Source organism: Rhincodon typus, chromosome 10, assembly GCF_021869965.1.
Source record: "Rhincodon typus isolate 14 chromosome 10, sRhiTyp1.1, whole genome shotgun sequence".
Taxonomy (NCBI): Eukaryota; Metazoa; Chordata; class Chondrichthyes; order Orectolobiformes; family Rhincodontidae; genus Rhincodon; species Rhincodon typus.
In genome coordinates this window covers 60,274,881-60,289,528 of record NC_063341.1, presented here as the reverse complement: position 1 = coordinate 60,289,528, position 14,648 = coordinate 60,274,881, and the positions used below count along the sequence as shown (strand labels likewise).

Sequence of the window (14,648 nt, the reverse complement as noted above, 5' to 3'; positions counted from 1 at the left end):
GGATATTACATCTGTGCTGATGAAATGGATTACCCTAGAAAGTTTACATAGAATCACTGCTCTTTTAGTAAATTGTTATCTTTCAACTTGCAAGTAGAACTTTCATGTTCCTTAACATTAATTTTATTTAGAAAATCCAGGGAACGTTTTAACCAGATCACTCCTCTTATAATAGATGCTTGCTATTGAATAAATCTACTGTTATAATTCTCAATACTGCTATAACGAAGGTTTCTTCAATGTGAATTGGCTTTAATGCGATTGGAGAGTTTAGACCACTATTTCTAGAACGTGAACTTTCCTTACCTGTATTGGCTATGATGCAATTCCAGCCCCATTAGGTTTAAATGGTGCCGCTATTGTGCAATTTTCTTGCAATTCAAGATCACACAAGCGTGGAACTATCACGTTATATCAACCCCCTGTACTGAGCTGATGCATTTTGTGACCAATGCAATTCCCTCTACCTGATCTTGTCATCTTTTTCTTCTGAACCTTCCATGTTGTACTACAATTTGAAAACCCTATCATTCCATTTTGAACAATTCATCACGTAATAATACTTTAAGTTACACCAATTAATGACAATTTCCTAAACATTACTGATATTCATTCTTCTGCTTAAATTATCCAATTTCTGTTGTCATCAGACCTTCCCAAATGGTCTCTATCCTCACTGCTTCTGTGTGAATAATTTTTATATTAATGCTTGCGACCCATATCTGAGCAGTCTCAAAATACTGCTAACGGAGAATCGTTTTGTTTTGCATTATTGCTGAATGATCCATTTGAATCATGAAAGTGGCTGCAAATGGCTCTTCCAAAAGCCACAGCCATCTGATCCAAGATTGTATCTCTTTCTGAGAATCAAACACCAGTTAAGACCAGGAACCTATCCGCATACAACATTTTGGCATAATCCAATAAGCCCAATAATCTGAACAGGGACCAAATGCAATCTGACCTACATAGCCTGTTAAATTCCACAATGTATTCCTCCATTGGAATAACCATCCATCTTTCTATGTCTATCAAAGTCTGACCATGCTTCATAGGCACATAATAGATCATGCTTCTAAATTTTATACATGAAATATTTGACTATCTCAACCTCCTTCATTATTCAATTGACAGCCAGTTCACACAAACATCAGAGATAGTAGGAACTGCAGATGCTGGAGAATCTGAGTTAACAAGGTGTAGAGCTGGATGAACACAGCAGGCCAAGCAGCATCATAGGAGCAGGAAGGCTGACGTTTCGGGCCTAGGCCCTTCATCAGAAAAAAACACGTTGATTGTTTTATCAAAGTGAAAATAATCTATGACCTTCATTTTATCACTTCTTGATTAAAAATACAATGACCCATATTGTTATGATCGCAGCTGCTAGTAATACTGGACAAGTCAGATCCCAGAATGAAACCTGGCTCGATAGATCATATACTTAATTTTTGAAATTGGTTTATGTAATTCGTTACTGTAAAATATTCTCACAGCTGCAGATGTTCTTTAACAACAGTATGTGAGCTAATTCAAAGAGAAAGAAAACAAAGTTAGGCATACATTGAATCCCTACAGTGTGGAAGCAGGTTGGTCAACCCATAGAGTCCACGCTGACCATCCAAAAGGCATTCCACCCAGATTCACCTCCCCTACCCTATTCCTGTAACCCTGCATTTCCCATGGCTAACCTACCTAGCCTGCACATCCCCAGACACTATGGGCAATTCCCCATGGCCATCTTTGGACTATCGGAGGTAACCAGAGCCTCCGGAGGAAACCCATGCAGACACTGGGAGCATGTGGAAACTCCACGCAGATAGTTGCCTGAGGGTGGAATCGAACCCAGGTCCCTGATGCAATAAGGCTGTAGTGCTAACCATTGAGCCAGTAGATATACAATAATTTAAAAGGTCTTAATGTAAACAGAGCAATGTTGTTTCAACCCTTTTTCCAATACCGTACTTTTACAGATACTCAATTCCAGAGAAATATCACTCCTATCTCAGATTTTTAACTTTCTACTTTAATGACCCTTCCTAGTCACTTTCTGTTGAACTGCTAAGATCGATTGCTTTATGATTCCTTTCCAACTCTGATGACGTGAATTTTTCAGACTTCTAATAGCCTAAGCTTCCTCAGTTCTAACAACTTGTAGACTTATACACAAGCTCTCCTGGCTTTCCAACACAACAGACTTCTGCTGTGTAACTGATTTCCTCTGAGCTGACTTGGTGATAGGATGCTGCTTTGAACTGCTAAAATTCATTTGGTTTACGTATACACGCAATGTCATTAGGAGTGGAGAATTGAAATCCAAATCCTCCCCAAAATACACATGTTATTTGTCTTTCATTAGTGTTCACAACTTCATTCTCTTTTCTCTTTTCTTCCATATAATTTCATATAATTCTGATTTAAGAGCATTTCTGTGTGAGATCATATCTTAACACATTATACTGAGATTCAGCAGCGATTCTTCTCCAAATAAATGCCAATTGTAATTTTGTACCTGAAAAAGGAAATTTGGTTTCCAGTCTTTACCTTTTGCCTACCAATCTCTGCTACTTGGGATTGAAACTTGTTAATGAATTAGGAACAAAACAGCAGCTCTTGCACAAGGAGTTTACTGACTGATTCAAAGTTTCATGCAGCACTTTTATATATAAATTGAGAAGCAAAAGAATTGAATTTTATTCTGGCTTTTAAGATATTTCTGAAGTGTTTCACAGCCAATGAGGTACTTTTTTTTTTGAAAAGTTAATTCACTGTTTTGATGGCAGATTTAGCATTCAATTTGTGGACAACAATAGGAGGTAAGGGGATATATGAGAGATAAATGTTGCCAGTGAAATTGGAAGAATTTCCATATCCCTTCCAAATAGTACCATGAGATCCTGTACATCTACAGAGATGATGGGTACTACCTCAGATAAATTGCCTCATCTGAAAGTCTTCACCTTCACCAGTGTAGCACTCCTTCAGAATTACAGAGAAGTAACTAAAATTATGCAACTATTGGGCTTGAATGTTTGCATGACTCAGGTGAGAGTTCTAACAGTAAATTTGACATTTTAACTTGCATTTTAGACATTACTATGAAGACTTCAGTTTTGACTCAATAGTGTATGCTCTTCCTCCGTAGGAATACATCTATTTGTTGTGAACTTTTTTCCTTGGGTTTGTTAGAAGTTCTGAGAAAATTCAATACTGTTATTATCACAGCTGATACTACCAGACCAATCAAATCTCAATGAAACCTGGTTTGATTGGTCATAGTTTTATTTAAACTTCTATTATGGTGATCATTCATTGAAACATAGTCACTCAAAGCTGCAGACAACAGAACAAGTTTATTGCATAAAAGGAAGGAAAACAACAAAAAAAAAGCCAACTATGTAGATATCGAAGACGGTTTGGAAAAATCTTAAAATATACAACAAACCAAAGGTTTCAACTAATTTCGCAACATTGCCCTCAGCTGATTAATTAGTGCTCCTCCATATTGAGCATTACTTTTGAGGAAGCACTGAGTGGTGCCAATGTCGCAGAGCGCACTCTGATTAGGGGACTTCAGTGTCCACCACAAGGACTGGCTCGGCACCACCACTACTGATCGAGTTGGTAGAGTGCTGAAGAGTGGAGCTGCTAGACTGAGACTGCAGCAGGTGGCGAAGGAACCAGCATAAGAGAAAAACATTCTTGATCTCATTGTAATGCATCTGCCTGCCGCAGATAAATCTGTGTCTCGTAGTAGACTCGATGGGCTGAATGGCCTGTTCTGTCCTGTATGATTCTAAGTATCTGTATGACTGATTATCACCATGCAGTCCTTGTGAAGACAAAACATTCTTCACACTTGAGAATACTTTACATTGTGGTGTGTAGCACTGTCATGTGCAAAATGGGATTGACTTTGAACAGGTCTAGCAACTCAAGACTGGACAACCATGAGGCACTGTGAACCATCGTCAGCAGAATCCTACTTGAACATAATCTGACTGAGAAGGACTACAGAACTTGCTGTTTTTCTATTCAAACTATTCCAGTACAACTACAACACTGGCATCTACCAAACAATGTGGAAAATTGCCCAGCTGGGAAAAAAAATCTAATCCAGCCAATTACCACCCCATCAGTCAAGATCAGTCTACAGTCATCAGTGAAGTGATGGAAGGTGTCATCAAAGATGCTGTCAAACAGCAGCTGCTCAGCATTAATCTGTTCAGTGACACCCAGTTTGGGTTCAACGAGGACCACTTGCCTCCTGGCCTCATTACAGCTTTGGTTCAAATATGGCCAAACAGCTGAATTCCCAAGTTGAGGTGAGAATGACTGCTCCTAACACCAAGCGTTTGACCCAGCATGACCTAGCAAAACTGGTGTTAATGGGAATCAAAGAGAAAATGGTCTGCTGGTTGGAGTCATGCCTGTCACAAAGGAAGGTGATTGAGTGTTGCATGTCAATCATCTGAGCTCGTGAGTGTCTCTGCAGGAGTTCCTCCGGGTAGTGCCCTAGGCTCAGCCATCTTCAGCTGCTTCGTCAATGGCCATCTCTCCATTGTAAGGCCAGAAGTGGGGATGCTTGCTAATTGCTGAAAATTCAGTGCCAATCATATTCACCAGATCTGAAGCAGTTGTCAAAATGCAACCGTATCCAGGAGTGCTGCAATGAAAAACTCACCACCTGACTCTGCAAAGCCTGTGCATCCATTACAAGGCACAAATCAGGAATGTGATGGAATTCTCTCCACTTGACTGCTCCAACAACATGCAAGAAGCATAACACCATCCAGGACAAAGCAGCACTACATTCACAAACATTCACTCCCACTACCACTGACCCTCTGTAGAAGCAGTGTGTATCATCTACAAGATGCACTGCAGAAATTCACCAAGGCTCCTTCAACAGCACCTTCCAAACCCATTACCACAAATATTTGAAAGGACAAGGACAGCAGAGACATGGAAACACTACCACTTGCATGTTCCCTTCCAAGCCACACTCAATCCTGACTTAAAAATACGTAGCAGTTCCTGGTGTTGCTACATCAAAATCCCAAACTCCCTCCCTTGTACTTTGTGAGTCTACCTAAAAAAAAAAATGGACTGCAGTGGTTCATGAAGGCAGCATACCACCACCTTCTCAAGGGCAACTAGTGATGGGTAATAATTGCTGTCTCAGCCAGTGATGCTCACACCCCATGAATGGTTGTGTTTTTTTTTTAAAAAGATCTTCAATAAATTCTACTCCGGAGAAATTACCTCAATAATAAATTTTTGCTTGCTACTTAATTGATATTCCACAGAACTTTTTCCCCTGCTCGCTGTAGTCTTTTTGCATGAATACTCTCAAAACCTGAGCTTTCTCAGCTTCTAATAACCTACAGATTTTGAATCAAAGATCTACTAGTTTGGTAGCTGCACAAACTGAACTTTTTTTTTCCCCTGAGGTGATAGTGGTTTCTCTGAACAGTCCTGAACTCCTGTAAGGAGAGAAACTAAACTTCTGATCCCAGTCAGGCCACCGCCGCACAGCCGCAGAAACATTCAGTCTCTAGGTTTTCTAAACTAAAATCAGTGATTATTCTGAACTAAAATCAAGCTAATGGCCTTGAATGTGGACTCTACCTTTGTACAGTATAAACAAATTTCCATTAACACACCATGAGAATATACACCAACTTGCTTTCTGAGCAATACTGGAGTGAAATCACTGTTGCACAAGGATGCCGACCTTGATTTTATTGTAAAGGAAACCACCGTAGAAATAAGCCATATTCTTCTGGCTTGATGGTCAAATTGATTTGCCCAAAATGATATATTCTACCTATTTCATCACAATATCACCACTTTTTTATTACAGGTGAAATAACTGAAATCATAATGGAAGCAATGACCGTGCATAGAGAAACTGATGATTACAGAGAAGATAAATATTTCATTAATGGATTACCTCAATATACAGTGAATATCCATGAACACACTCAGGTGAAGAACACATCTATTTATATGGTATTATTCATTTTCTCATGCATTTAATCTCATGCTTGACCCATAAGTAGATCCTTGGGTCATGACTGTTGATGCTTCATCCTGAACTGTTGCCTCAGCCGCTTTTTTTTTTTTTTTTTAAACTGCTTGTGTTCTCTGCCATCGCCTCCTATTCTCAGAGGTCAGAGAGGCAGATTTCCAAAGCTTACTTTGGCCCGAATAGAAATTGAGTCCACACTGTTGGCATTATTCTGAATCATGTACTAACCATCCAGCTTGCTGGCCCCTTTATGATATTAGGCTACAAATTGTTATGAAAGTGCATTAAGGCACTTGTGCTCTTTGATAAAATTGTTAACAGAAAAGGTTTCAGAGGCTAATTTCATGTTCATTTTCCAGTTAAGTGACAGCAAAATTGTTAAAACAGAGGTAACTTCTAAAGATCGCAGTGACTACGTATATAAAATCAACTTTGAAAACTTTCCTCCTGGAAGCATCATTATTTTCCGGTAAATGATGTACAATTTTGTGCCAAATAAATTGTGTTTATGCATATTTTACTTGCAATTACTTCAGTTTTCTGTAAAGTATTCTTTATTTCACAATCATGTCGTTGTAGGGTAAGTCTTGATGCAAAGGCCCAGGAAACAGTTGGAATTCTCCGCCATCATCTTGCTCAATTCAGCCCTCACTATAAAGTTGGCAGTATTCCTGATGATGCTCCTTCAACCATACTGACTCAATCATTTAAATCGTAAGTGGCAGATTTTCTCTGATGTAGTTGGAGTGCACATGGCTAAATTAAAACAAAACTCTGAAAACACAACTCAATTTGTATCAACTTGTAAGAAACACCTATATATACTCATATAATAGTTGATCTCGTGTAAATATTGACACCTGAAGTTTGGCCAAAAAATTCTTAGTTTTTCATATCCCAAGTATAATTTGACACTAGTTTCTGAGGTATAATTGGAGTTCTTTAATTCTATAATTAAAGATTACTTGTGAAATTGGTCATCAAGCCAAAAACACAAATTACAGCTGACTAATGTCATCCTCACAAAGTAAGTAGTTACACAGCAATACTGTCTTTAGCCTTCTTGAATGGTCCTGAAGGAATGGACTCCCACAGACTTGGGAAGAGTGGCCAGGAAAGAAGTAAGCAGGAGGATGAAGCAGTGGCCATTCCCAGTGCTGGTGTGGCTTCCTATGAAGACCCTTGTCCAAGATTTCTGCAGACAGAGCTATTACCTTAGGTCCATTCTTGCTGCTGACCAAATATCTTTGGCATCTGCACATGGAAAATACAGAGGCATTCTGCTGTGAGGAAACAACAGTGCTGCCTAGTAGACTCTCCTGACTGGCTTTGGTGTGAGTAATTGGGGTTGTAGGCAGCATGGTGGTCAGGGCAGTGCTGAGGATGAAGAGGGTTTGGACAGAGCTGATGGGTTGAGTGGGTTCTGTGTCTAAAGTGGGTTGACAGGCTGATGCCAGTAGGCCAAGTTCAGGATGGTTCAGGCAAACATGGGGGGTGGGGTTGGTGGGCATGGGGAAACTGAGGTAGACATGAGGCAGGGTTAGTGGAGAGATCGGGGCAAGCCTGTAGCTGGGTGGCGGCTGGAAGGGTTTTGGGCAGACTTGTAGAGGTGTTGGGGAATCCCCTATAATTCTAGGCCTGCTGAAGAGTTCAGCATTCTCTGCTTTTAATATTTATCATAGGACATTTAAGTGGATGGACTAGCTTAAACACAATTGTGTTTTAACAGCTAAGCATGACAAAAATGCATCAGAACTGACAAGTGATCATAAACAAATTTTAATATCAGTACTTTCTATAAATTGCTCAAGTTTTGAGATTCTGTTCCTTCTAATACAGTTTTGCAGTCTTGGTATCATTGTTTTCTAAAGTTCTAATATAACGTGGCTTCTACTAATAGCTCATAAAGTGTACCATTTGCCCACATTCTTTTGAATGACGTGTTTCAAACTTTACCTTGTGAAGCATCAAGATGAAGGGGATAGACACTCTCTATTATCGGAGGGTTTCAGTTCTACAGAAATTGCTGCAAATTCTGTTGTGTAATCAGAAATCACAAGTCTACTTCTGAAGTGTAGCAGACTCGCTCTGTCGCTTCTGTGAACTGCTAGACCCCTGAACACCTACCAAACTGTGCTTTTTAGAAAGAGTTGCATGTGTGATTATTCTTATTTAAGATGTGGAGGTGCCAGTGTTGGACTGGGCTGAACAAGGCCAGAAATCACATGACACCAGGTTGTGGTCCAACAGGCTTATTTGAAAACACCAGCTTTCGGAGTCTTACTCCTTCTGGTGTTAGTGGTAGTCACTGGACTAATCAGCTTGAGGCCCAGGCTAATGCACTGAGGACGTGAGTTCAATCTTCTCATGGCAGCTGGTAGAATTTAACTTGACAAATTTAAAGTTAATCTCAGGGCCCTTGTGGTTGTGGTGATAGTGTCTCTACCTCTGAGCCAGAAGACCTTCACGCCCCACCTGCTCCAGAGGTATATCATGTCTGGACAGGTTGATATTAAAAAAATCTATACCAGATATTGAGCCTTATGGAGTAGTGGTAGTGTCTATGGTCCAAACTCAGAAGCCTAATTTTGAGTGCCACTTGCAATAATAACAGGTTGCTTAGAAAATGTCTAACGCTAATCTCAGTAATGGTTGCCATGATGTCCATCATTGATTATTGTAAAAACCCATCTAGTTCCCTTTTTAGGGAAGAAAATATGCCATTCTTGCCTGATCTGGCCAAGATGTGACTCTTAAGTAATATAGCCAGCTCTTGACTGCCTTCTGGAGTGGCCCAGTGAGCCCCCCCAGTTCAAGGACAGTTAAGTATGGCAACAAATATTGGCTGTGCCAGTCAATCCTACATGTGCAAGAATTTTTTAAAAAAAAGTTATGTAGATGAAGGAATAAATTAGTTGCTTTTCATTGTAGCTAAAGTATTGTTTTGCTATAATTGTATTGTGTTCACTTGATCCCGTGCTTCTGTTTACAAATAACCAACAGTATTGCCTCCGATATTACACTGGCCGATCTGAATCTGCTGTTTTACCGATGTGACTTTGAGGAACAGGAAGATGGAGGCGGCTGCTATAGTATTCCAAATATTGGAGCCTTGAAGTATGCAGGTTTGCAAGGTACATGGACCTTTATCCGGATAAATGCAACCAAAAACATAGGTTCATTCAGCTCAGTTGACTGAACAACTGGTTTGTGGTCCAGATAAAGCCAACAATATGGATTCGATTCCTGGCTAAGGTTGCCAAGAAGCACTCTTTTTCTCAACCTTTCCCCTTGCCCGAGTCCTGGTGCCCCTCAGGTTAGACCACCGCCAGTCATCTCTGTCTAATGAGAGAACAGCTCCGTGGTCTTCTGAAACTATGGTCACTCTATCCAGATATTCAGATTTATTGTGAATTAATATGGGGAAACACCGTTACTGCAGCAATCTTTATTTATTGAAGTTCTGTGTAATATTCATTTGTTCCTTATAAAGCTGCACAGATAAACTGGGTGAGGAATTTCCAACATTTTCAAGAGGCAACTTAATTACAGATTCTCTTTCTATAATTTTGTAAGTATTTTGTCAAATTGTGAAAACCAACCTGAACAACCAGTAAGGGAGCTGTGGTGGTTGGGAAAGGGGTAAAGAAGGATAGAAGGAGGTAACAGCAGAGCAGCGATTTTAAAACCAGAGCTTTCCTAGAATCTCAGCTGGCTTAAGCTAGTGAATAGATAGGTGTACATACCAGCAAGGTGCAGGTTCAACCCTGTGTAGAAGAGTAGGAGGTCACAATTACCTTCGCTTTCCTCAGGTTACAAAACGAAAAGAAGCAGAGTTTCTTTTGCTGTCCAGCTGCCCATTTTAGAAAGTGCACGTGTGGATAAAGCTTCAATGATTAGGCCACTGACTACTCGCTGTTCAAATTTACACTACAGGATTATCATTGGATTCAACAACAGTTTCTCAGTTAATAACCAATGCTTTCAGCTTCAGGGTAGAGTATTTGGGGAAATAAAAAGAAAGCATATAATAATTGCCTGTGTAGTATCTGTTGGAAACACTGGGTGGCACTGCTACTCTTCCAAGACCAAGTCCAAGTCAACTTCCAGTTTAAGTTTAGTTTAATGGTAAACTGCCGATGGAAATCTAAATTTTAAAAAGTCAGCTGGCCTCTAAAATTTCAGTTATGTTTTCTGGGGGTTATAGTTTGCACGATCAATCAGAACACAACACCTTTATTTTTTAAGTAAAAATAAGGAATTACATTTCTGCAGCAAACGTGAACTAAGACTGTTGTGCTCTACTTAGGGTTTATATCAGTACTTGCGGATATTAGACCTAGGAATGACCTTGGACATCCGTTATGTGAAAATCTGAGGGCTGGAGACTGGATGATGGACTATATTTCTAATCGTTTGATTGCACATGGAGGCAAACTTGAAGAGGTATGAGCTTAATTGATGTGTTGTGAGTCATGTCTTCAGCGACCTTGATCCCTATCTGACTTTCCTCCTTCAGATTCCTTCTCAATAGTCATCTCTCTAAATCCAGTTTTCAGACACCTGTCTCCTTTTCCCAAATTTAGAACAGTACACAATAAAAGTCCTTGCACAATTTAATCAACTGTTATCATTTGTTAACAAATTTTATTAGAACATGCATTTGAATCCTTTCCCTTAAAGGTGTAGTACTGAATAAAGAATTGAAATGCAGAAACCCAACACACTTAAATGTCAAGTGCTGGTTGTTACTTTTTTTGCAGAAATTCTACTCGTTCAAAGGTTTAACCACAGAGTAATTGCTCTAGCTCAGTTGGCACTCTACTCCTGAGTTAGAAGGTAGAGAGTTCCACTCCAGAAACTTGAGCAGATAATCTGGCATGACACTCCAGTGCAAAGGGGGTGCTGTGCTGTTGAATGTGGCGTATTTCAGCCACACCATTAAACCTGTCCTAGTCAATGGTCTCGGCTGGGGGAAAACCAAAAACTGTGACTTTCCTTCGGAGACCATAGCATTTCCCCTTGTGCCTCAACCATTATTGATCCCTCAAAATTCACCAAAGAAACATACAGGTAAAGTGGCTGGGAGGCATTCTGAGGTCATAGGTCTTGTGTTCTTCTTTTCAGGAAAAATAGATGTGTCTTACACTTGTAAGCATAGCAATTTTACAACTGGGAGCAGATTAGGAGACAGGGAGCCTGTACAATTTGGTGAGATGGTGAGATGTAGATCCCATCAAAATCTCATTATATATCTAACATGACTGGGTGGAACATAACTCAACTCACCATTTATTTCTCAAGTGCAGCTAGCAATGGACAATAAACACCGGCTTAGCTGGTGTCTCCCACATCCCATTAATGAATGAATTTTTAATAAATGATTTTATATCAAGTGATTTGCATTTTGAGTTTGACCTATGCATGCAGTTTGATCACTTATTACATTATAAGCACTTGTGTTGCAGAAATGAAAATTTTTGGTCATGGCTTGTGATTTTAAAAATGCAAATCAACATTTGACTAACATTTTATATTGTACTAGAAACATAGTACATCATATAATGTTCTGTTTTCTAATAGATCGGTAAGTGGTTTGAAGCCATGTTTGCTTTCGTCAAAAACCTACCTCGCTACCTTATCCCGTGCTACTTCGATGCAATCCTTGTAGGGGCATACAAAACTCTTGTGGATGTAACGTTGAATCAAATGTCAAGGTGCGTCTGATGCTAAAGCTGGAACAAAAATATATTGGTGGTGAAGTGTAATGGTAGTGCAAAAGGTTAGGAGGCTAATATCTTAACCTGTAGAGCCTATACGTGTACAGAGTTAAAAGAAAAGCTTTAGACCAGGAAAAGAGGAAATTTAATGAATGTGCAAGAGACATCAAGTCTGACAGTAAACGCTTTTCATTAATTTGTTAATGACTTTGAAGGAATTGCATTGTATATCCAATGACACTGTTAGGGACATAGGACCATTCAGTCCCTCACCAGTACTGCCATTTGGTGACATCCTGCCTGATCTGCATGTAAAATTCATTTGTTCTATATACTTTCATGTCTTTTTAAAAATAAGTTTTTGAGTTAGCTTTCGAGAAGAGTGTTCCTGATTTACACCATAACTGTAAAGAAGTGTTTTTTGGTATCACCCCCAAATAGCCTTGTTCTAATTTTGTGGTTAGTTCTCATAGCACCCACTCTGTTTGTCTTGTTATGTACTCCCCCTCCTGATTTAAAAGGTTTTATATCAAATCTGTCAAACCTTCGTTCATCATTCTGATTTCCACATAATCTGAGAGTATATTGTCTAAACTATTCAACTTGTCCTTATAATTTAACCTGCTTAGCCATTTTATTGTTCCGAAAAATCTGGACAGAGAGCTACATCAGGGCCTAATAACAGTGGCCCAGGGCTTCGAGGGCCTGTTATTCTTTTGGCTGGAGATAGAGCCTTAATGACAGCACTTTTCTTATCAATCAGTCAATCAAGAAGTTTGTGGGTTCAAACCCCACTTCAGAGCCTTGTGCACATATTCTGCCTGATGCTTCAATGCAGTACTGAGTTGAGCTGCATTTCTAGACACTCTGTCTGATGAGATGCTCAATCAAGTCCTCTCTTTTAGATGAAAATAAAATATTCAGAGAAGAACAGGGTATTTCCTAAGTTCTTGGTCGCTAATAACTTGTCCATCTGGTTTTCGCATGAGCATTTGTAGGATTTAGCGGCATAAGTCTTGGCTGTTATGTTTTCATGTATTACAACAGTGACTGCACTGCCAAAATTATTCCATTGGTTTGTAAGTGCTTTGGAATGTCCTCAGATTGTGTGGGGTGTAAAAAAAAGTTATTGTTTAGCAGATTTGTAGTAAAGTTAAATTTACTATTATTCCAGGGCCTGGTGGCAAAGCTTGAGCAGCTGGATTTAATGGAGCACTGGAGTCCCCATTAAGAAGCTTTTCTTCCTACCTCTCCCATCACCTGCATGTGTCTCCCCAGAGGTGTTCAAAACCATTTCCAACAGGATGAGACCCTTCTGCCACTGGTGTGATTGTAGTGGGGGCAGGATGGATGGATAAGGCAGGATACATTGCAGGCAAACTGCCCGATTTAATGTTCTCCCTGCCTTCTGACCTAGCATTAAATCCAGACCATGGTGATTCATTCCTTCAACTAACACGTAAAGTCACCATAATGCTATCTCTCATTGGAGAGATGACTGGTTGTTTAACCTGAGGATCACCATGCCTCAGATGAGGGGAGAGGATGAGAAGGAGAATCCTTCGTAGTAACCTCGGCTGTTCAATTCCCATGCTGTTAGCGTTACTCTGCATTACAAACCAGCCATCCAGGCAAATGAGCTAACCAACCTCACTTGTTTAACTAGTTGTGCATAATCAAAAGCTGTAACATTGCTGGTTGGTTCCCAAATGTACTTAAATTTTTCATTTAAGAAGGCGGGCAAGGCTGGTAGTTGGATTTGCACAAAGGAAGAATCAATAAAAGTGGACATTTACGAGGTGAAAAGTTTTAAATTCTTATTGCTAAGATTTCTACTGATACAATTTTTATTTTCTTGTAGTTTTGTGCAGAATGGCTCATCGTTTGTGAAGCAACTTGCTCTGAGTTCATTGCAAATGTGTGGAGTGGGAAGACTTCCTGCTCTTCCGAGACTGTCTGGTTGCATAGAAGGTGTTCCGACTAGACATAACTACATTACTGGTGAGATCGAGCAGTGCTGTGTTTCATTAGCAGCAGGTAAGCAACAGCTATTTCTGATCCTGTACTTAATTTAAATGTATTGAAAATTTTATTGTAAGCTTTTGCACAAAAGCTGAAATTCAGGAATCCTAGGAAACCTGTAATATCCTAATTTTCCTGTTTTACAACTACCTCAACTTAGTTTTTTAAAAAAACTATCAAAACAAGTCTGTGTAATGAAACAATTTTGTCCATTGATTTCACATTTTGGGACAGTTCAAATTTGATATCTTCTATATCGTTGAATTGTTGAACTTTTCAGGGTAACATTGTCATAAAGAGCTAGTACTGTTTAGTATTTTGACTCCATAGCAAACTGATTATGTGATAAAGGTGTTCAACTCACAAGGTAATTTTGTACGAATGTGAATTCCTGATACTAGAATACCATGTAACAGGAGTAATTTCCTTCTACATTGATTTGCTGAAAGGAAATTGCACCTTTTTTATTTTGTTCAATTCTATCTCTTCTAAATAGGATTTTCAAATTTCTTACTAAGGGCTACCACATTTTGCTGCTGGATTATTCCGCTGTTGGGGTAGAGATACATTCATTTCTCTCCGAGGTCTAATGCTGGTGACAGGACGCTACTTAGAGGCCAGGTAAGGAATTATCAATCATAGAGAAATGTTTGGAGAGAATTTTCCCAGGCAAATTTGTGTATATGCAGTGCCTATTGGGACCAAAGTGGGTTTTCTGTCCACATTGCTGTGCCAGTGCACTGTCCACAGTGAAACAAACCACTCTTCAGCATTTTTTGTGTTTCTTGGCATACTCTAATATCTTTGATTTACATTTATCTCTGCATCTAAATTTTTTTTCTGAAAATAAACTGAAATTCAACTTTATATGC

At 39.4% G+C, this 14,648-nt stretch overlaps 1 protein-coding gene across 3 annotated transcripts in view; it reads left to right on the top strand.

Moving 5' to 3' along the window:
• agla (amylo-alpha-1, 6-glucosidase, 4-alpha-glucanotransferase a) overlaps positions 1 to 14,407 on the top strand; it is a 66,352-nt gene extending 51,945 nt beyond the window's left edge. For 2 of the 3 annotated variants that reach the window (XM_048602361.1, XM_048602362.1), the window contains exons 18-25: positions 5,867 to 5,991; positions 6,394 to 6,503; positions 6,614 to 6,748; positions 9,038 to 9,168; positions 10,344 to 10,480; positions 11,618 to 11,751; positions 13,616 to 13,791; positions 14,295 to 14,407. In XM_048602361.1, coding sequence (XP_048458318.1) covers positions 5,867 to 5,991; positions 6,394 to 6,503; positions 6,614 to 6,748; positions 9,038 to 9,168; positions 10,344 to 10,480; positions 11,618 to 11,751; positions 13,616 to 13,791; positions 14,295 to 14,401 — 1,055 coding nt within the window. In that variant the 3' untranslated portion in view covers positions 14,402 to 14,407. Of the gene's footprint in view, positions 1 to 5,866; positions 5,992 to 6,393; positions 6,504 to 6,613; positions 6,749 to 9,037; positions 9,169 to 10,343; positions 10,481 to 11,617; positions 11,752 to 13,615; positions 13,792 to 14,272 lie in introns of all 3 variants that reach the window. The other variant, XM_048602363.1, reaches the window with a different exon arrangement.
• Positions 14,408 to 14,648: the final 241 nt, after the last annotated feature.